General features: G+C 35.6%; 2 protein-coding genes across 7 annotated transcripts; one reads left to right on the forward strand and one right to left on the reverse strand.

Annotated features, from left to right (window-relative positions):
* The first annotated feature begins 961 nt into the window (after positions 1–961).
* Positions 962–5,252, forward strand: LOC112033837 (chaperonin-like RbcX protein 2, chloroplastic). 5 transcript variants are annotated; one of them, XM_065762041.1, is made up of 6 exons: positions 962–1,661; positions 3,187–3,278; positions 3,892–3,949; positions 4,265–4,330; positions 4,451–4,620; positions 5,133–5,252. In XM_065762041.1, exons 1-5 carry the CDS (start codon positions 1,323–1,325, stop codon positions 4,571–4,573), a joined length of 678 nt encoding a protein of 225 aa, XP_065618113.1. In that variant the 5' UTR covers positions 962–1,322; the 3' UTR covers positions 4,574–4,620; positions 5,133–5,252. The 5 variants fall into 5 exon arrangements, with proteins under 5 accessions (XP_065618113.1, XP_065618111.1, XP_065618112.1 ...); XM_065762039.1 differs by lacking the exon at positions 5,133–5,252 and adding an exon at positions 4,887–5,113; XM_065762040.1 differs by lacking the exon at positions 5,133–5,252 and adding an exon at positions 4,890–5,113.
* Positions 5,253–6,331: 1,079 nt separating this feature from the next.
* Positions 6,332–16,395, reverse strand: LOC112033839 (uncharacterized). Of its 2 annotated transcripts, XM_024066609.2 has the most exons (10): positions 15,904–16,395; positions 13,595–14,311; positions 12,308–12,403; positions 12,142–12,225; positions 10,043–10,277; positions 9,793–9,953; positions 7,914–8,192; positions 7,640–7,823; positions 7,072–7,174; positions 6,332–6,821 (listed from the first exon to the last, which is right to left on the reverse strand). In XM_024066609.2, exons 1-8 carry the CDS (start codon positions 16,261–16,263, stop codon positions 7,767–7,769), a joined length of 1,989 nt encoding a protein of 662 aa, XP_023922377.1. In that variant the 5' UTR covers positions 16,264–16,395; the 3' UTR covers positions 6,332–6,821; positions 7,072–7,174; positions 7,640–7,766. The 2 variants fall into 2 exon arrangements, with proteins under 2 accessions (XP_023922377.1, XP_023922375.1); XM_024066607.2 differs by having other exon boundaries at positions 6,332–7,174.
* Positions 16,396–22,361: the final 5,966 nt, after the last annotated feature.

The raw sequence follows: 22,361 nt of genomic DNA on the forward strand, positions 1-22,361 counted from the left end.
AGATCTCTTAAGAAAAAAAAAAAACTTTATTAATTGAACTAATTGAAACCCATTACATGTGTATTTAGCTAATTTATGTGTTTTATGATAATGTAGTTCATGTGGCATGATAGCCCAAAGAGGGGGGGAAAGCCTTATAATTCAATTCAATTGGTTCACCTCCAAAGTTCATATCCTGCCAAAAAAGAGGAGAGGGGTCGGTGACGTTTGGTAGACTCTGGCTCTTCAAATCAAAACTGCAGCATGCAAATAATTAAAGGCGGACTTCGTGCCTTTTTTTGCTGAAATTGGTTACTATTCTATTCATTCCTTGCAAGCAAGTAAAAGTCATACCCGCAAGGATTCACACCAATTTGGAAACATATTCTCACGCAATTTTATGGAGCGTGTCATCAAATTCTAGAGTTTGCAACTTGCAAGTCAATCAAGTCCCTGCTTAAATCTCTAAAAAAAAAAATCCCAACTTAAATAAATAAATAATAAAATAAAATACATGCACCATAAACTTTATTGCCAAAATGGTTTATTTTTTAATTCTTTTTTTGGATGAATCATAAATAAAAAATGTTTGATTCTTTGGAATTATCTTGTCTCATTTATTATGTGACAATTAAGTATATCATCTACACGTATACCATGGACATTCATGATTTCCTTCGAACCTAACTTCTAGTACTTGCTATATTCTATCATTCTATGTTTGCTCCAGCAAGGTAGGAAGTGTGTTCCAGGCGACAACATTGCGAGTGGGGCACTGACAGGTAAAACCGTTCAAAGACGTTGTTAGAACTTTTTTTTTTTTGAGAACCACGTTGTTAGAACTTAGAACTATCGAACTAATTTAACACGTTCGTATAACCTCGACAAGCTGATTCTCCCCACGTGGCAAGACACCCACCAAATTATAAAAACTGTCCAGATTCTTAGAGAAATCAAAAATTTTCACAAAAAATTACTAAGGAGTTAAAGTTCGATTTGAGTCCTAAGCCTTTTGGGTGGAGAATTTTGGACCTCAAAATTTTGTCTGGTTAAGGTTGTTCACACTTTGCTGACACACACACCTTGAAAAATCTGCCATTTCCCCCCACACTTTTTTCCCTGCACACAATCTTTCTTTCTCCTATAACTTCCTGACCTTTCAGCTTATGAATCTTTGACAACAATTTCTAATCTCCGATTCTCTTGGATACCCACTAGCTCTTTCTTGGTATTCTCTAGTGGGTACCTCTTATTTTCTTGAATTACACCTTGCAAGACAGAATTTTTTGATCTGGGAATTGTCATTTTAAGCTTGGATTGAGTGTGTGTGAGAGAGAGAGAGGATGGTGGGAGCTTTATCTATCATGGGTTCATCTGTGGTGGATTCTCATACTAGTCCATGTTTGTGTTTGGATGCACTACCTTCAACTAACATGAACCTCAAGAGTGGTGGAGATTTGGTTTTCCATAGGAATTCAATGAGCAGGAAGCGTTTGGGGAAGCTAGGATCCGTGGAGTTAAGAAGTTCTTTCATTGATTCTGGGCGTGAGTTGCGGCTCTCAAGGAAAGCACTTTCGGGTATTGTTAATAGGAGTTCGAGGAAGCAGAGAAAGGATCGGAGATTTGTGATTGTCAACGAGCTTGGTGGCCAGTATGAAGACACTTTTGAGGATGTTAAAACGGTGAGAGAATTGACTCAAACTTAGAATGTTGCATTTACGTTTGTGAAGTTTGTGTAAGAGTGTTAGTGTGTTTAAAACATCTTTTTCTTCCATGATATGATGAACTTTTTTCGCTGTTTTTGGTGACTTGATCTTTTTTTAGTGTAGGATTGGATTCTCTTTGTGTATATGGTTGAATATAGGATAGGTATCCAGAAGTATAGGAAGGATTGCATTCCCTTTGCATGCATGGTTGAATCTTGAATATAGGATAGGCAATGCTAGAAGCATAGGAAGGGCTAGCTGTTTACTGGAGGAATTTTCAAGATTTGTGAAGGTTTTTTATTCCGCATGGTTATTTGATTGATTAACTTCAGAGAATGCTTTACTTTTTGGTCATTTCTGTTGTTCCCTTCTTTGTTTATAGAGTAGAACTTGTGGCAGTTTCGAAGATCCCTCTTGATGTGAGAAGACAAAAATAATGTTGCCGCATTTATATGTGCACTAAAAATTGATGCCTCCAGTTGTTCATCCAAAAACTGAAATAATAATAATAATAAAATGATACCTGTAGACATCTAAAAGATTAAATCTTCACTTTCTAGTTTGAATCTTTCCAACGGTGATTAGAATGTTATTCATGTTTAATAAGGAGTCATAGAAGTTCCAACTTGATGGTAGCTCCATTAGTTAGAACTTGAGCTACGGAGGCTACAAGTAACAAATGGGAAGATTGTAAAAAAATAGACATGAGATTAAAGCTAACTTGTTCATAGGCACAATTCCAGTTCACAAATTTTCTGTTTTTGTTAAAAAAAAAAAAAAAAAAAAAAAAAAAAAGCACGCTTTTTTAGTCTCTTTCTTTCTAAACAACAGTGTCTTAATCTGTTGGGTAGAGCAGCAGCTTCTGCTCCATTGTTTACCTAATCCAGATGCAATAGGCATGAGCATATCATGTATGTCAAAATACTACTGCCTATTTGATGTAGCATTCTACCCGATTCATGCCTTTTAACGTTAGATTCTGATTTCTTAATTAAACTTTCTTTTGTTATCCGTTGCCAATCTGCATATCACCACCTATCAGGCAAGGTGTTTTCAAAACACTGTTTTGCACTCTCTGCCCTAGTTTTATCAATCTTTAGTTTGGAAAACTTTTTCTTGATGTAAGGGTTGTGGCCATGGCCATTTTTGGAATATGATGACAACTGTATGTGCTCCAAACCATTTGAACTCTGATTTGAATCTAAACTATTTATGTATTTTCAAATTTACATCATAAGCCTATTAAGGAAATGCATAATATAGCAATAAATGCCATTGTGAGTGAGTACTCATGATGTCTTGATAGTTGATATAACCTGTTGAAGGATATAGTAATCATGCTATTTGATATACGGATGTGCCCCTATATTCATTCAAGAGTACAAGTGTTAACCAATCCCTTCTAAGCATTGAAACATGTGAATTTGTGTACATCTTCCGTTCATAATAAAAATTGTAACCTGTTATGGTGATATAACTGACAAAATGTCCCTATTTGCAGCAAATTCTCAACTATTTCACATACAAGGCTGTGAGGACTGTTCTTAACCAGCTTTATGAAATGAACCCAACGCAATATAGGTGGTTTTACGAGTAAGTGGGATATTCAACCTTGTTATATGCAATTATCCTACTTATATATGCCTTGTTTTTGGCTGTAACAAAATGCAGCGACATGTGATTTGCCTTCTATCTGATAGACTTAAGAGAATTATCCACCTTCTTGATTTATAAAATACTTGTGGTACAACTTGAATTGGGAGTTATGGTGAATCATCTGAAAGCGCCATATGGAACCAACCATATTCTTTTGTGAATTAGATTAAAATGACAACTGTGAGATTTTGTATTTTAATAGCCAGGGATTGATTAAAATGCTCTGAGCTGCATAAGCTGGCTAATTTGAAATTTAACCTGTTAAAGAGTTCCACATCAGTTAGCTGTGGTGCTTGATAAGTGTTTTTGTTACTAGTTTGCCTCTCCATCTAATAGCTTAATCTTTTGGTTTGCTCGTTAAAAAAAATTGGTTTTGATGCTTTGACACAGTATCAGAACCTTGTGTGTCTCTGAGTTTGAGGAATGCATTGCACGCGAATCGAAGTCACAGATTCCACAACTCATATCTGAACAGACCTATGTTTAGACATGTCTATGTTATGGTAATTATTATTTTATCTAAATCTTGCTTCTTTGTTCATGTGGACAGCTTTGTTGCATCAAACAAGCCTAATGATGGAAAACGTTTCATCCGTTCCCTTGGAAAGGTAGTTTTTGCCTTTAATGCATTATATTGGATCTGCCAAAGTGATTCATCCATTTGACTGTACCTAATTAAAACTATTTCATATCATGAGGCCATTTCTTGGAAACCCACAACATAAAGTCTAATAACAAAATTTCTGATATATGTTTCTTCTGTCCTTTTGTCTTGGTGAATAGTAGGAATGTTCAATTATTTATATATTGTGCCAAATCTCATGTTTGAACTTTGAATGCTGCTATAAATGATGCTGCATATTTTGGCCAAATTGAAGATATGTATGATATCATATGCAACTTTTTTTTTTTTCAAACAACAGGAGAAGCAAGACCTTGCTGAGAGAGTGATGATAACACGGCTTCACCTGTATGGTAAATGGGTTAAGGTGTGGAATTTGAACCTTTGCTCAATTCCCTTCACCCCCCCCCAAACTTGCAAATTACATACAACTTACAACAAAGTTACAAAAAGTTAAAACCCCTTCTTTTCTGTCATTGTGATGTAGAAATGTAATCATGCTGAAATATATCAAGAGATTTCTGATCAAAACCTGGAGTTGATGCGTGAGCGTCTCATGGATACTGTGATATGGCCCTCGGATGACACAAACACGGAGAGGATTGGCTGACAACTTTCAAGTTCATATATAATTCCCCTCTGTTATTCCTAGTCTAGGTATATTTCAATTCATAATCAAGGTCCACTGAATGTCATTTAAATCATTTTCTACAAAACTAATAGAATGTTGTATTCTGTAAATTGTATATATGAATACCAGCAACTTCAAGAGCCAGAATGAAAATGACAAACTGAGTTTTTTCTCAATTGAATGCAGTTCAACCTTGACCTTTATACATCAAACTTTAATTGTATGATGTGTGCACAGCTCATGAATTTGATAACACTCGACTGCTGAAGATATTGCCCATATTTTTTTTCAGCAGTTCTACATGTCTGAAAATCAATGAAACCTGATGGTCCAGATCCAGTGTAATGTTTAAGGAAGTCACTGACTCACAATGTTTATATTGACCCTTTTTTCCCTCTACTTGCAATGAGTTCATGTTCTCTCTATGGAAAACGCGTAACTCTTCTAATGGATTGGAGTATAAATTCTGTGCGTCTTTTAGTCAATACCAATTAAGAGTTGAATTCAGGCTCCTAAGAACTGAACAATGTATTTTCAGGAAGAGCAACTCAATTTCAGATCCTGTGGACTTCTACTGAATTGTAAATCTACAGTACTAAATATGTTTTTGCACAACTAATTTTGTACTTACGCCTAATGAATAGGAACATTTTAAGAACATTCACACCCCAAAATGCTATCCTATTTTACTTTACCATCAAAAAAACTACTTTATCAATTATACAATACTATTTTACAATACTTCAGCATCCCAACTTTTATTTTACAATATAACACATTAAAATAATATTTCTACACAATAAAATAATATATTCCAAAATAGAAGAGAGAAAGTGTTGGCATTGTTTAATAAAAAGTAAGAGAGAGAGAGAATTACATAATAATATATCTCTTTATCATTTGCAATTCTATTACAATGTAGCAGTATTGCAAATTTTTGTGCAATACTTGGCTTTTACAAGTTCTAATGGAGTGGGAATTTTGAGCTTAAATGCTAAAAAATGCTTACATTTAGCATAAAGCATTTGAGATGTGAATGCTCATATCTTCTAATCATCAGAGCCATTTTGAATTTGCTTATATGATTTGTTAAGCTCCAATTTTGGGTAAAGTGAAACCAAGATCTGCAGAGTTATCAAAGATTTTTTTTTTTTTTTTTAATCACATAGTACTAAGATTTTCTTTTTCTTTTTTTGAAAGTTCAAACAGAAAGAGGGAAACTAAGTGCGATTAATTATGCCATTGCTTGAGGAAGTGGGCGACCATATATGCATAAAATTACGTTCACGTTTCATCACAGTGACTTTTTAGTTTTCATTTGTTTTAGCGATTGTGTATTTCTATTCTCACGATGAATAATGAGCACCCCAGAGTTCAACTGCATCAATTATTATTGGTACTAATTTTTAGATTGGCCACGTTTTCATTGAAATCACAGCAGAAATTAAAATAATAAACTTGCTTGAATTCAATGCCGCAAGATCGATGGTACAATAAACTTGTTGATCCACAAGGTGCACTCCAAATTGGACAGAGTTGAGAAATAATACGCCCAGCATCTTAACTGTTTACTCGGATACATTATTGTTTTACATTCACTATTTATTCATAAATATGCAAGTGCAGCACACATTAAAAGGGTTAGGCTCCAGCACAAAAACAAAAGATAAAACATAAATCAGCCACAAAAGGGGGGGGGGGGGTGGTTGTTGAGGGCCTAATGTTACACAAGTAAGATAGATAAGGATGTCTATTGTGAAGGCCATAAACCAAGATTGGCCTTTTAAAAAATGAAAATGATGCAGAAAGTTTCTCCTGCTTGTCTTGTGACTCCATGCTTGAGTTTCAACTTTGAATCCCCTAGCACACCTGCTGGGGTATACTTGCATGCTAATCTTACTAACCTTAGTCTTTTACCAAAAATACAAAACAAAAAACTGAAAACATTGGTTTATCCAATATGATACCAAGCCTAATCAACCAAGGGAAAATATCTACCAAAGCCGCAGTGGTCTCACCAACCATCTCGAAGTAGTTGGATCAAGTCTAAATATTATGTATCAGCTACCAAATACCTTACTAAACCATTATCCCAAGTACATCAACAGAAAAAAAATTTCTGTTCCATGGCTGTTACAAGAACCTTCAATCAAGCATAGAGTGGCCAGCAAAGCAATGAGTCAGGGCATCTTAGTGTGAAAGGAAAACTTCAGTGGCATCAGTAACCCTGCTTTGCAGTAGCAAAACAGCATCCACATTCAGTGCCCATTATAATGCTCCTACAGAGCCATTAAATAGGAAATGTGCTGTCACACTAGCATATCCAAACAACATTTGGACATGATATCATCTTCACAATCTGATTAATGGTGCAACATTTGACAGGCAATATGTAGGAGTCACATGGTACACTATTCAAGACTATTACTAGTGAATCATTTGAAACATACAACAAAATGGATACAGAATGTATGTACCATGGGAATGAGATTCTTGAAGGTAATTGATCCGGAGTACCTAAAAAATGTGAAAACTCTCACACTGCTCCAACTGGAAAAAACTGAAAGCAATGTGTTACATCTGCAAAAGGGGAACATAACAACAAAAGTTAACCTATCAGAACAGCAATTCCAATCTTTTGAAGCTATTTCAAGGCAAATAATACTAAGCATCATTCTGAAAGCTAAAACTATAACAAAGAAAATATAGTGATGGTGAGAGTACAACATAAAGTTACTTGAAATAGGGTGAAAAAGATCAAAGTAACATACATAACCCCCACCACACACTGGAAGTAAAATTTCCAGGTATTGAAATTGCTTCAGATACACCCTTCACATCTTGACTTGAAGCCAAAATGTAAGATGGCTATTATTCCATCATCTTTACCATAACAAACCTACTGCTATCACCTTATGATCAATATTTTTAAAATTTATAATGAGCTACAAACAATTCTCATTTTGACTGTCACAACAGTAGATTAGTCAAAACCCTGTTTCATGACCATAAAGAAAGTTATTATAGACCTTGAATGAAGCATACCATGTTTTGCAGGCCGCCAATGGAAGGCTGGATAATATCCAACAGAAGAGATGAAAATGCAAACTGCAACCATATTCTTTTGCTTTGCTTGGGGTTCAAGCAACAGGGAAAAATGAGAAAAGAGTGATCACGTTGAGCCGTCACCAATAGTCATAAATTGCCCAAGTGCTGTACTTACACGGAACTACACCAAACAAGAATCAGGTATGGTTTAGCAAACAGATAAAAAATGACCAACAAAAATCCATCCAGTTTGAGATAAAAGATTAATAACCTTTACATCCACACAAGGATCATTGACCATTGTCTTTATTTGAGAAACTATGCTAGCACTGCGTAATTTTACAACCCGACTGGATGCACCAGGACTTGATGGAATAGTGAGATTTATTATGGTCCAGATGGCTGCCGTACGTAACTGGCTGTCATTACTCTGCAAAAACTTGAGTATAAAAGCTTGGGTCCCATTGTTCACTTGTAAAAGGAGTTGGTGCATTACTGCTTCCTTATGAAACTCGTTCCCACTGGCAATATTGCTGAGCACATACATTCCCTAAATGAAAAGAATTTCAGGGAGCTATAAATGATGATGATGCTAACAAATATATATATATACACACCAAAACCTGCTATGCGTATTAATATCAAACGTAGACCTTGTTCTATAAATTTTATCATGGAATTTATGTCAGTTGTGCCCTTTAATGTTGATACTATATTACATATGAAAAGGCATGAATGCTATATTATGATATAAACTTATTATAACTATTGTAAGGGGTTAGTAACTCATCTTACCATTTCACTATTCATTTTTTTTATATTAAAAATTCTAAATAAAAAATTGGAAAGCATACTTATCACATATGATACAATGGATGTGTCCAGATTCTTTTTCCTGATGTGTAAACACTAACAGAAAATCCTTAAATTCTATAGTATAGAAGCTGAACATATCCAGATCCAGCAATATTCCACAGGAAGTACCTGTACTCTTTTTCTTCCCCATGACAAGAAAATTTTAAACCTAAGACCAATCCAACAACATCGTCATCAAGTGTCCATATGGATAACACCTAATTTTATGGCTCAAATACTTTTTTTTTTCTCTAAGTACAAAAATTTCATCACACTGCATGAATTAACAGTTACAGCCTAACACTACATGATATAATATTCATGATCTCTCATATCATTCACATCAGGGGCAAGAGACAATGAAAACAGGCGTGTGGTTTCACAAGTACTAATACATAATTATGTATGTATCTCAAGATAATTGATTATATTGTATTCCATGTGCAGGTTCTTTTATAGTTTCCATTGTAAAGATAAATTTGTAAAACCTCACATTTAGTGGAAATTCTCCATATGCCTTCAAATATTAAACAACTACAACAATGAGGCTTCTTTAATAAAGACAGCAGAATGAATTGTGCTAAACTCTGTCATATAGAGAAGAAGTTTTCTAATGGAGGCAAAAGAAACCAAAATAGGCGCTTTAGGTCTCACTTTCAACTCAAAAAATAATTTTGTAAAATCATACAAAACTTCATTAGGTAAAAATGAAATTGACTGTCCTTATTTATCAAAAAAGGGATTAAAATAATACCTCCAACACCCCCCCCCCTCTCAAAAAAAGGTTCAAGAACTACTAGATGCACATGTAACTTACCAATTTATTTATTATAAAAAAATAAAAAGGATGCAGGGAGGATGAGATTCATATGAAGTCTGCCAGGCACTGGTTATATGTATGTATTTAACATGATTATGCAAAAGATTTTAAATTCTGAGTCTCTTGAAACCATTGGCAATTTTACAAATCAATTGAAATTAGTGAGAAGTTTTTAGACTAACATTTTAACTTAGCATAGCATTCCGCCAACAAGCTTTAGCTCAAATGGCACTTCCTTCCCTTGTAAGAGCAAGGTTACGTAATAAAGTTATAAGCAATTAGGAATTGCATCTCATAATCTCAATTGGTAGTGATGACAAGATGCAACATGTCACTATCAAATCAATATGACACTCTAAAGTAACACTCTTATGTAATAATTACCAGCTAATGTTGCTTGTCAGACCTGTAATTGCACTCTATGTAATAATTACTAGTTCAAAATGTTACTTCTCAACTATTAAAGGCTTCTAACCTGTATCCCAATTTCGGCCTTTGATGTATTCTGCAATTGTCTTCCTATAGCATCTAATATAATGCCATCTTCAGCGAACACATACTTAATAGAGTCTAAACATCCATCAACAAGATTGCGAACAAGAGCCAGAGCTCTCTCTTGGACAAAAGGCTCAGGGTCTGCACCGTAAATGCAATAAGCAGTGGTTTATACCCCATCACTATAGCAAGAATTTGAACTATTGTCACAAAGAGAGTTTGATCATTACCACAGATAAGGCTTGATAATGAGGGTGCCGTGAGCTCTAAAAAAATTCTTTCTTTACAAGTGTTGTCTGCAAGGAACATCAAGTTCCTCAAACCACACAAAGCATTAAACCTTAGAATTGGATCCATTGATTTTGATAATTGTACAAGAAGTTTTAGACCTCCACATTGTAAAAAGGTAGACTTAGCAGTTGTAAAATCCACCACAATATTGCTAACAGCACCAAGAGCCGCAACCTGAAAAATAGAGCATTCAAGGGAGATTTTCTAAGCAACACTTGCTAAATTCATAAGTACTAATAAGGTTATATCTGCTCAAAAGTGATCACGCAAGTACTTTTTTTTTTTTTTTTTTTTTTTTGATAAGTGGAATGGAGAAGCACAGTTAAAGACAATGCATGTTGAAAAAGGATTTTCCAATTCAGAGATGGATGGGAATCCCTCTCTGTGTGATTTCACAATGAATAATTGCTAATGGCATTTTTTGTCTGCCTTCCAAACACCAGATTCAGGAAAAAGAAAATATGAGATAAATACTAATAGCTGCAAAGCTTAAAATTAGATAATCAAAATAATAATAAAACTGTTAAGGCTATGCAGATGCTACCAACACAGCATGGTTTTAATTTATAAAGCACAATTCCTCACGAAAACTTAGTTGTTTTGTTTACAAAGTGTTCACACCATTTATTATTATACCATTCTGATGATGTGAGTACAGACAGATCAATTACACTCAACCTCCAGTCTAAGAAAACCCGTCTCTGAATCTATGAACCAGTTGACTCTCTCAGAGACTCGATACATTCCCTTTATTATAGGTATACAACTCACACTCAAACACAGTGGGAACTATATGAGAACACGGGATTGCAAAATTGTCTGAATACTAATGTTCTTTATGACTAGGATACAGAGCTTACGTCCACTTCCATTTCTTTGGTGAGGTACCATCTGAGATCACAGGAAAATCAGTTGCAAACTATCATAAATTTTAAGCTAATCCTGATTTATGCAACAATTTGAATGATTATGCTATAGATAATTCAATTTCTAAAATGGGGTGTCATTAACCATGAGAAAAGTCTGCACCAGAAACCTCCCTTCCCTTGTACCTAGAGCTAAGAGGTGGTTGGCTTCCTAAGGGTTTTAGTTGGGCCACATAATAGTATAGTACACATTACCTGTCTAAATAAATTGAGAAAACTACAATTCAACTCCAAACTATTTACTGGGGATCAACCTGAAATCACCTACTGATATACACTTCCAAAAAAAAAAAAAAAAATATTGAGAAGGTTTGTCCAAATTTGATTAGATTTGAATATTTAAAATTTATACCCTTTACAAAATGATCAACTGATTGTGTTCAGGGTCTGATGTTGTCAGCTCCACTCATATTAAGTAAGCTCAATATTACTTTGCATGCATATGCAAACAATGAAGAATAATACGATGTATAGAGAAAAAAAGGGGAGGGGGGGGTGATGGATGGGGAGAAGCAAGAAGCATTGGTGTACTTCAGGGAACAAACAAAGTATGATGAATGGGGGTGTAATATATACAATCATACCCTGATTTTATCAGCACAATCATATGCTACATTTTATATTATGAGGAGAATCTTTCACTCCTTCACATCTTTGAACTAAAGCAAGAAACCAGCTACATATAACCTAAATTAGGGGTTATAGGCAGATAGAATAAGTTTTACACAATTCCAAAAGCTACGAGCAAACTCTTCTACTTGATTGGGGCTCCCGAGGTGCTTACCCAAGAAACTCCACATTCCAAACTATATGAAGGTTCGTAAGCAACTTAAAACAAGGTATAAATGTAATAACTTCAATTATAATTATAAATAAATAAATAAGGCTACCACACACAAATTTTTTTAAGCTATGAGTAAAATCTTCCAAATGGCTTCCAAAGCACTTAACCAAGTATCTCCACATTCCCAAGTCCCAACTCTATTAAGGTTCATACAGAACTTACAACAAGGTGTAAATATAATAGACTTCAATTATAGTAAAGAATAAATAAATAAATAAAAACAACCTATGTGAAGAAAAATGATCATCAGTATGATAAGCTTGCATACCTGGACAGAAGTAGAAGGGTCATGTAAAAGCCGAACCAAGGGAATAACAATCATTTCTTTCATAAAACGACCTGCACTCAAACTCTGAACGATATTTTATCAGCAAAAGTCTATTCTGTAATCATCATAAATCAGTTATCATGAACTAAACATTCATAGCACAAACCTTGATTGACCGAGAGACACTTCTTAAGCAAATGCAAGCTGCAGTACGTACGTCAGCAACCTCATGAGTCAGTGCATCAGTTACCAAGTTCAATACCTGTATTCATGACAATATATTAGAAGTTACAAATTGGTAAAATAAACATAAAAGTCTAAAAAGTGCAGACTTTATATTATCTTTAATTTGGCTTATTTCCCATGTATTCATAAGTAGTTGAGGATGGGAAACAAGGCAAAAATAGATAGCATATCATTAGCATCAAGAAAAAAATATATTTGAAAATAGAATCAAACACGTTGAATGTCCAGCAGTCATGCACCCAAAAAAAGGTGACCTTCCAATTCCTAACAATTAGATTAGTTGAGCAATTCAATTCTTAATCAATTCCTGCACTCCCATAGTGATTGGCTATTTAGAAATGATAAATGATGCACATAAAACATACTAGAGGAGAACAAAGATATAACCAGATATTATTGCTAAAGGATGATGATGAGGCAAACACCAATTATGGCAGTCAACTATGGCTATCATGGGGTTGCAAAAACTTCTTTAAGATGTCTAAAACCATTAGCATATATTTTGCATGCAAACTAAAGTCAAGTAAAATCTACAGACGCCAAGAAAAAGATGGACAGCTAAATCCAGGAGTAACAATACTTAGGAAAGACAATGTTCCCTCATAAACAAAACTCATCTACAATGACATATAAAAGAATTCTACATGGATATTCAATACCAAGCAGTTCAATAATGATACTTAACAAGCTACAAAGTCCTAAATTGAAATACATAAGATCTCTCTTCAAGCACTTGGGATTGTAATTACTTTTGCCAAGCAAGGGAAAAAAAACATATTCCGTATGTGTGCACATGCACACAGAGGTAAAACATAATTTAGCCATGCAAACTTCAGCCAACTATTAATTCCCATAAACCAAATCTCTGTTGCCCATCCTCTTTAATATTACCCCCAATTCATAAATCTACTTCATTACCATCATTAACGTGACACATACATATCGACATCCCTTACACTAAAACAAGTCCTCAACAACAAAGCGTTAGTCCCAAATCTATATCCATTATGAAAAGAAATTAATAAATAAAATAAAAAGTTATACAATATAGGTCCATGTTCCTAATGACTCATTGCAAGGGATGAATGGACAGTGAGATTGAGAACAATTAATAAGCATACAAAAATTCAACAGATGATATAAATATTAAATGCAAACAATTAAAATCAACTGTGCCAGTTTATGCATCCATTATGAAACAACAGACCTCTAGTGAGAGGAACCTGGACCTGCAGCTCTCCAATTTTGAGCATAGCTCAGCCAATGCCAACAAAATTCCCTGGTAACGTCTGGGCTGTAATAAATGTTTTTGCAAATGGTTATGAAGTTTATCAATAGCATTTGCCTCAAAAGCCAGTTTCTGTAGATCCTCCTTTTGTGCAAGTAAACTAGAAAACGCAAAGGAAGCTTCTTCTCCAACTTGCCCAGGATCATCAAGAAGTTCAAGTAAAAGGTAAACCAATTTGGTTTTAATGCCTATATCTTGCAGATGGCAAGGAGACGTGTTCCTTATAACAATTAAGCACATGCAGGCCAGTAACCTTGTCCGAGGATTCCTATCTTTAGATAAGTCAATTACAGAGCTCAGAGCTCTTCTGCTTTCAGAGACAAACTTTGAAGCAGCTTCTGGATTCTTTTTTATTATGGTAGCAAGAGATTCTAAACTAGCATCTTTCTGGCTTGGGGAACCTTCAAGAAGGCTAGTAAGTTTCTTTAAAACCCCAGCATTACATAATGCTTTTTGCTCCACAACAGTCTCACAAGAATGTATGATGATACTTGCACCAAGTCCCGTAACAGTTTCATTCTCACTATTCAATAATGAAAGAAGAAATTCCATGTTTTTCTCTTGTAGGAAATCATACTTTGGAGCCAGTTTCGATTGATAAATCATTCTAAGGGAACGTGCACCAGCATCCACAACCTGAAAACAAAGCAAGTGTCCAAATGACATTTGAAATGAAGCAGGCAGAATCAGTCACTATTAGATACAGGGTACAATCAATTTTGTGAACAATCCAAGAATGGAAAGATTAAGAACAGACTAGTCACTTATGTGTGTGTAATATATTAAAATGATAGAAGTTACAACTAATGGAACTGAGAGTAGATGAAAGATTTTGAAGAATCTGAAACAAATATGAAGATTTCATTAAAGAAAGGAAAGATAACAATTTCCCTTCCCAAGCTTCACCCATCCCTACTCTAAAAACTATATTGAAATAATCAAAGATAAATGAAGAAAATTGGGCATAAACTACAAAAAAATACTACAACCTTAAATGAAGCAAAATCCCCCAACATTGAGCTAACAACCACCACACACCAAGTTACCAGGAAAACACACACACGCTTATATACCCAATACACAAAACTAAGTCCATGAAACACTCCCTACACAAGTATGGCACCTTTTTCTTTTCTTTTATAAGCAAAATAATTCATCAAAGAGATGTCAAGGGGTGTCACCAAGGTATACAAGAGAGAAGCACCAAAGACAAAGCAAAACAAGAGAAACAAAAATTGGAAACTAAGGATCCATGATAGAAGGATAAGAACGTTTTGGCCCTAGGGGGGGAGAGGCAAGAGGAGATTCAAACTAGTGACTCTGCTTCATGAGGCATTGTCCTCAACATATCTGTTATCCCTTGGGGTTAATAAGAGGTCAAGCATTTGTCATCCAAAGCATAAAGTGTCAGTGAGAAACAATTTTCGATTCTTCCGATTGTGTGTGTCCCTTACCATAGAATATCTCACCAATCATATTCAACACCATCCCAACTAAAACAGGAGTTCCAGCGTAAATTATCCACCATCCCCCAGCACAATCAATTACCACTGCATTCTTATCGCCGGCAACAGACACCAAAGCACAGAACACAGTCTTAAAGGACTTTCACCACACCAAAACACTACATTAAACTACTTTAGAGTCCCAAAACGAAACGACAAGCTTCTGATTCATTATCAAACACAGACAGAATGGCTTGGAAAAAAAAAGAAACGACCGCTCAACTAGAAAGCCAAATACAAGAGTAATTCACTTCTCAAAAAGATGAAATACAAATTCTACTAGCATTTCATCTCTCTCTCTCTCTCTCTCTCTCTCTCTCTCTCTCTCTTCCAATAATTTACATAATTCACACATGACACAACATGAGAGCGCGCACACCCATATACATTCACTTCTCAAAAGCTGAAATACAAAACTTACTAGCATAATAACTCTCTCTCTCTCTCTCTCTCTCTCTCTCACACACACACACACATACACACACACACATTTGATTAGAATCCAATAATTCACACAAACAGGAAATTCAAAATTTTTTCGATATACACATATGAGTAATTCACTTCTCAAAAGCTGAAATACACAATCTCCTAGCATAATCTCTCTCTCTCTCTCTCTCTCTCTCTCCTAGAAGCAAATAGTTTGATAAACATAATCAATTCAACAAAATTTCCAATCCACAAAACCAAACAGTGAATTCAATTATTACAAATCGAAATCACCTTATCGTCCGGAAAGGAGAGAAGAGCGACGAGATTAGCGAAAGCACCGGAATCCAGCACGGCACGAACGCCGGCGTCGAAGCCACAGGCGAAGCTACCGAGCGCCGCAGCCGACTGGACGAGCAGGTCAGCTTGCGCTTGAGCCTGAGCCTGCGCTAGGGCACAAGAGACAGCCGGCACGGCGCCGAGCTTGAGGAAGAAGAGCTTCTTGGTGCGGTTACCGATGATCTGGTTCTTGAGCTCCCTGAGAGCCCTCAGCTTGATTTCCGAGTCCGCGGAGCCTATTCGGACCATGAGGTCCGACGAGGCGCGGCGGTGGCTCGACGAGGCTGAGGCTAAGGCTGAAGCTGGGGTTGGCATGGTTTGCGAGCTTCGTACGGAATTTCATGCGAGCTCAAGAAGAAAGCTTTGGGGGTTTCTCAGAGACAGAGAGAGAGAGAGAGAGAGAAATGGGAATTTTGAGTTTTTAAAACTTTTTTTTTTTTTTTTTTTTATTTTGCTTAACAAGAAAAACTAACAAAGCTTTACGTCTTGGTTAAAATATTAAAAGCATGCAAAAACAATCTTGAGATTTGAACTCTTTCTCATACATATCTAAGATTAATTTTTCATTAGCTTTTATGGACGAAAAAATCATATATTAAGCGAAGTCCTTTCGGATTTGGTTGCACAATAATCATGTGATTTTTTTGTTCATGTTAGACTTAAATACCAATTTGACATATATGGAAACGGTTTGAAGTTGTAAGAAAGAATTGAAACACCGTAATTTTGCATTTTGGCCAAAAATTCATAGTTCTTTTTAATGTCCAATGAGATATTAATTTAAAATTTAAAACCTTTGCAATTTGATCGATGATAATTGTTTGCATTGTGATTGAGTTGAGAGATTAAATTGAAAAAATAATGTAAAAACTTGGTGATTATAGATTTAGAAGGTGTAAATTATAATTTAGTCATAATTTAATTATGAAGTGATAAGGTGTATAATTCTAAAATATTTCCCCTTCTAAAAAAAAAAAATCTAAAATATTTTAAGAAAACATATCACTTTTAGAACGTCGTTGAAAATTAAAGTTATACACATGCAAAAATTGTATTTATAAAAATATACGTATGTTTTATATGTTTAATGTATTATTTATTTCTAATAAATGATGAATGAGATGTGTACAAGAAAGGAGAGACTACAAAATCGAATGGATAATTAGGTATTTGTAGAGATTTGCAAAATCTTGTTAGGAAAAAAAATGAAATGAGGGTATGAGATCTAGAAGTGTTGTTAGTCAAAATGAATTTATTTAAGTAGGTGAAGAAGTGCCATTTTGATTAGGATAGACCCTCCCCCAAAAAAAAATGTAACTAAAGGCTTGTCAAATGGTTTTGACATCCTAAAATCATCATAACATTCAAGACTCTTGTTCAAGATATTGTTGTACTTTTTTTTGTCAGTTTCCCTTGAGAGGATTTGCCAACGACTTTATTCTATGAAAAAAAAAAGTTGTGGATAATTCACGATCCATAAAGTCACAAAAGAATGAAGGAAAAGGAAAAGGGGCCTAGGGTGACAAAATCTATCACTTTGTGATTCACTTGTCGACTTTACTGTTAGCAATCTTTCAAAAATTTAATGGACACTCGCATTTGGGGCAAAAGTATATTATATTTTCGCACGGCCGCAATGTATGGGCCCTGTCCAATTGTAGAACATACACGTGTAAGTGTGATATTATATAGAGCGAAAATACCATATTCTTTCTCTACATTTGGACCCGCATAATTGAAATGTCGGAAACATCATATTAAGAAGGTTTTGCAATTCATTTTTATTTTTATAAATTGATAGTTATAATGGAGATGGAGGATTTGAATCTGAAATGTCTCAATTGAAAATATTAAGAAGTGTCAACTAGTTGAACTATAAGACTCTTGGCTTCTGTGCGGAAATCATATTTTCAGGTGGGTAAATTGAGATTGTATCTTCCTTGGCTTATCCATAACTCTAGTTTCCAAAGTAGTAGGGTCTAAGCAACATGACAAACCCACTTCTTCTGGTATGAAGTTATGTACTGAACTATCTCATGGGATCCTCATAAGCAAAGCTTTGATAGCTTGGTGATGTATTTAATGTAACTATCATGATGTGTATATGAAAATAACTAACAAAGAAAGGTACTGTAACGGTCGCTGGATAGTCACGGTTGTCCACAAAACAAAAGTTACAGGAGTATAGAAGACCCTTTAATTTGTTTATGCATTTACCAACATGAACCATAGGCTTGTTTGCATATTAACGAACAGAGCCTTTTTTTTTTTTTTTAGTATGAAGTTATGTACTGAACTATCTCATGGGATCCTCATAAGCAAAGCTTTGATAGCTTGGTGATGTATTTAATGTAACTATCATGATGTGTATATGAAAATAACTAACAAAGAAAGGTACTGTAACGGTCGCTGGATAGTCACGGTTGTCCACAAAACAAAAGTTACAGGAGTATAGAAGACCCTTTAATTTGTTTATGCATTTACCAACATGAACCATAGGCTTGTTTGCATATTAACGAACAGAGCCTTTTTTTTTTTTTTTAATTATGAAAATTATAATTTTTTATATTTAAAATATAGCTTATCAATGTGCAAGTCTCATTAGTCATGAAACTAGTGAGGCTTGCATAGTAATATACTAATATGTGAAATTTCAAATAGGTGGTTTGATGGATGAAATTTGGATTTACCTCAGTTAAGAGGTCTTTTAGTAGAAAATACTAATAACACTAAAAAATGAAATGTTTGGTTCACACATCACTTGAATCTCACTTCTCATACCTCAATTCTCACGATTCAAAGCTTAATTTCATATCTCTTATTGTATTCTCTACTTTTCTCTTAACTTACTCAACAATGTATTTCGCTCAAATAGTGGCTTTAGTGTTCAGCTTTAAAATTAAAGTTTAACTCAAAAAGGTGGAACCCACAAGTTTGTTTTTTCAAGAGGGTAACAATACTCTTCTTGCTCTCATACTCGCGTGATATTTTCTCTCTCCCACTCTTTCATTTTTCTCTCTAAAAATGTCAAGCAAACAGTAAAGGGGAATAGCAAAAAAGAATGGAAAGCAAATCAAACACAAGCAAATCATTCCTAGTGCAAATTCATATTCCACTACATAGTTAGTTCGTATGCACACACGCATCAGAAGGCTACATTTTAAACTAATACACACAGATACCCATTTTGAAACAAACCCCAAAACCCAAAACAAAAATCTTTTCTTTTGAAACCCCAAATCCAAATCAAAATTCTATTTTTCAAACCCTCAAACCTAAATCAACCAAATCCCCAAACGCACAAACAATTACAAAGGAAGGAACTTTCAGCCCAAAGAAGAAAAAAAAGAAAATTGAACAAATAAATATACAAAAAATAAAAGAGATCTGTAATTGCTAACATATCAATTCTAAGCCTAATTCATCTAAACAATTAATGATTCGAAGGTTCACAATGAATAGATCAAAGCCTAGACCATCACCATCAAATTGATTTGAAGTAAACATATTTTATGAGACTAACAATATAGATCTTCAATCAAACTTCAATATAACTTATATATATATATATACATATACATAGACAAGATTAATTTGAGTAACAATATGCATGACACTTTTTTTTTTTTTTTGAGATACCAGACTTAAAGTAGTTTGGGACTTTATTCAATAGAACTAATGGACATAAAAAAAGATTTGCGGGAAAATGTCTTCAAGGAGGTCTTCCAACCACACTTGAAGTCCTGAACACCTTCTAAAACCCTATAAACTACAAGAAATCCACTAAGGAACTAAATATATAAGAGAATGATTTATGTGTATTCAAGTTTAGGGGACTAAGGCAAGGTGACCCCCTGTCAGCCTACCTCTTCGTAATTGGGCAAGGAGTCATTTCCAGGGTCTTGGAGAAAGAATTCGCTCTAAAAAACATTGATGGGGTTAAAGCAAGTGTTCATGCACCACCAATCAAGCATGTAATGTATGCAGACGACATTATTTTCTTCTCCAAGGCAACAAGGAACAATGCTAATGCCATTGTCAATTGCATCCATAAGTACTACTCCTAGTTGGCCAAAGCCTCAACAACTCTAAGTCCGAGGTATATTTCTCAAAGCACTCTTCACACCAAAATTGCAGAGCTGTCAAACACATTTTGCAAATGAAAAAATTGAAGAAGGATGCTATCTATTTGGGCTCTCCCTTCTTCTTGTCTAGAGCCCGAGCAAAGGACTTCAAATATATCATAGATAAGGCCAAAACGAGGCTCACGGGTTGGAGAAGCAAATGCCTTTCATGGGCAGGGAGGTCAACCCTTTTAAACTCAGTGGTTCAGTCCATCCCTACCTATGTTATGTCTTCATTCAGCATCCCTAACACCATCTGTAACAAGTTAGACTCTTTGTCTCGAAGGTTTTGGTGGAAACCTAAGAATTTAGAGGGGAGATTCCTAGCCTTTACTACCTGGGACAACTTATGTAAGCCAAAAACCAAAGGAGGTTTGGGGTTCAAAAAAGCAAAACAAATGAACAACGCCTTGCTTGCTAAAGTCGCTTGAATGGTCGCATCCAAAAGAGACAGTCTCTACATGTCTATCCCCAGGGCTAAGTACAGAGTAAGAAATGATTGGCTAAGAAGAGAACCCCCAAAAAGCGCTTCTCCAATTTGGAAAGCCATCAAAGGTGTTAAGAAAATCATTGTCAAAGGGGCATGCTACCTAATAGGAGATGGAGCCTCCATTAATGTCTGGCTAGACCCGTGGGTTCCTTGGATCCAAAATTTCATGCCAAAGCCAGCATAGCCTGCCTTTGCTGAGACAGCCATTATGGTATCCGTGCTTATAGATGGACTATCTCAGCACTGGAAAGAGAGTCTTATCCACCAGCTCTTTGAGCCATCATCAGCAGAGGCAATCCTATCCATCCTACTGGCATCACACAGAAGCAATGACAAGCTTATCTGGGTGCCTTGCTCAAAAGGAGAATTTGCAGTCAAATCAGCTTACAAAGTCACCAACCCGCATACATCACAAAGTCCTCTAACTGACCAGCTATGGAGAAGGCTTTGGAAAATCAAAATGCCTGAAAGGATCGAGATGTTGCTATGGAGGATCGCATTAAACACCATCCCGGTTAAAGAAACTCTAGCTCAGAGAATGGGATTGGAAAACCTGGTTTGTGAACTTTGCCATGAAGCTACTGGATCTTCCTGCCATCTATTCTGCCATTGTCTTGTAGCTAGAGCAATCTGGTTCACTTCTTGCTGGGGAATGAGAGTTCATGACCATAACCTTACCAATTGTGCTGATATTGTAAAGTTGGTCCTTGATCCACCTATACCCTCGGCACAGGGAGTAGATAGGGAGCACATCATTACAAATTTGGCGTTCACTTTGGACGAAATCTGGCACTTGAGGAACTAAATCATCTTTGAAGGGACCAAGCTTGACATCCTTTCATCCAGCAATCGTATTACTCGAAGAGTAGCAGAATTCACCAATTTGCACAACTTGGAAGACCAAGCACCCCCCCTTGCCTTACCAACTTCTTGGTCACTTCCACCAGTGGCCACCATCAAGCTTAATGTAAATGCTGCAATTGGCTCCACACTCACAGCACTGGCTATTCTTGCTAGAGACCACACCGGGGTTCCCATCAAACTCTGGGGGAAAAATATATTAGCTGTCTCCTTGTCCAAGTAGAAGTCGCCTCAGTGTTGTAGGCCATCAACCTTCCCTCTGCTGAAGGATGGACAAGAATCATCATCGAAGGAGACTCTAAAATTTGTTTCGATGCCCTTTTTGCCAAGGACTCCCTGCCACCTTAGAGTATTAGTAATATTGTTAGTGATGTTTTTTCTACTAATGTGTTGTTTAATTCTGTTCCTTTTGTTTGGGTTAGAAGAGTTTGCAACGATGCAGCCCATGAAGCTGCCAGGTTTGCACTCCAATCCCCTGTGTCTTGTTGTTTCTCTTTGGACAGTCTACCATTGGTGCTTGCCATCGCTTGTAAGGCAAACTTCCCCCCTTGTTCCTCCCTTTTTTAGTGAATGAAATGTCATTGAAGTTTAGCAAAAAAAAAAAAAAGTTTGTTAGTAGTGAGTGGCATTGTTCTCTTGAAAATGAGCATTTCATTTGTACTTGAGGCTTATCAATTTTCACAATTGTTCATTTCACGTGTCTTCCTCTTCTTGAGGTTCAACAACTATTATCAATTGATTTTTGACATATCTCTCTCACTCTCTCTCTAGGGTTTCAACGATGCTTATCTCAATGCCAGATGGCAATTTATAAATGTATAAAAAACGCTTCGAAGCTACATTCCTTAAACATGCACTTTTTATGGGCTAATAACTCCCTATAGGAACCACCATATATTCTCCCACATCATTTCACACACATTCCTTTGATACTACAA

The sequence above is a fragment of the Quercus suber genome, unplaced genomic scaffold (genome assembly GCF_002906115.3).
Source record: "Quercus suber isolate HL8 unplaced genomic scaffold, Cork oak 2.0 scaffold_439, whole genome shotgun sequence".
In the NCBI taxonomy this organism is placed as follows: domain Eukaryota; kingdom Viridiplantae; phylum Streptophyta; class Magnoliopsida; order Fagales; family Fagaceae; genus Quercus; species Quercus suber.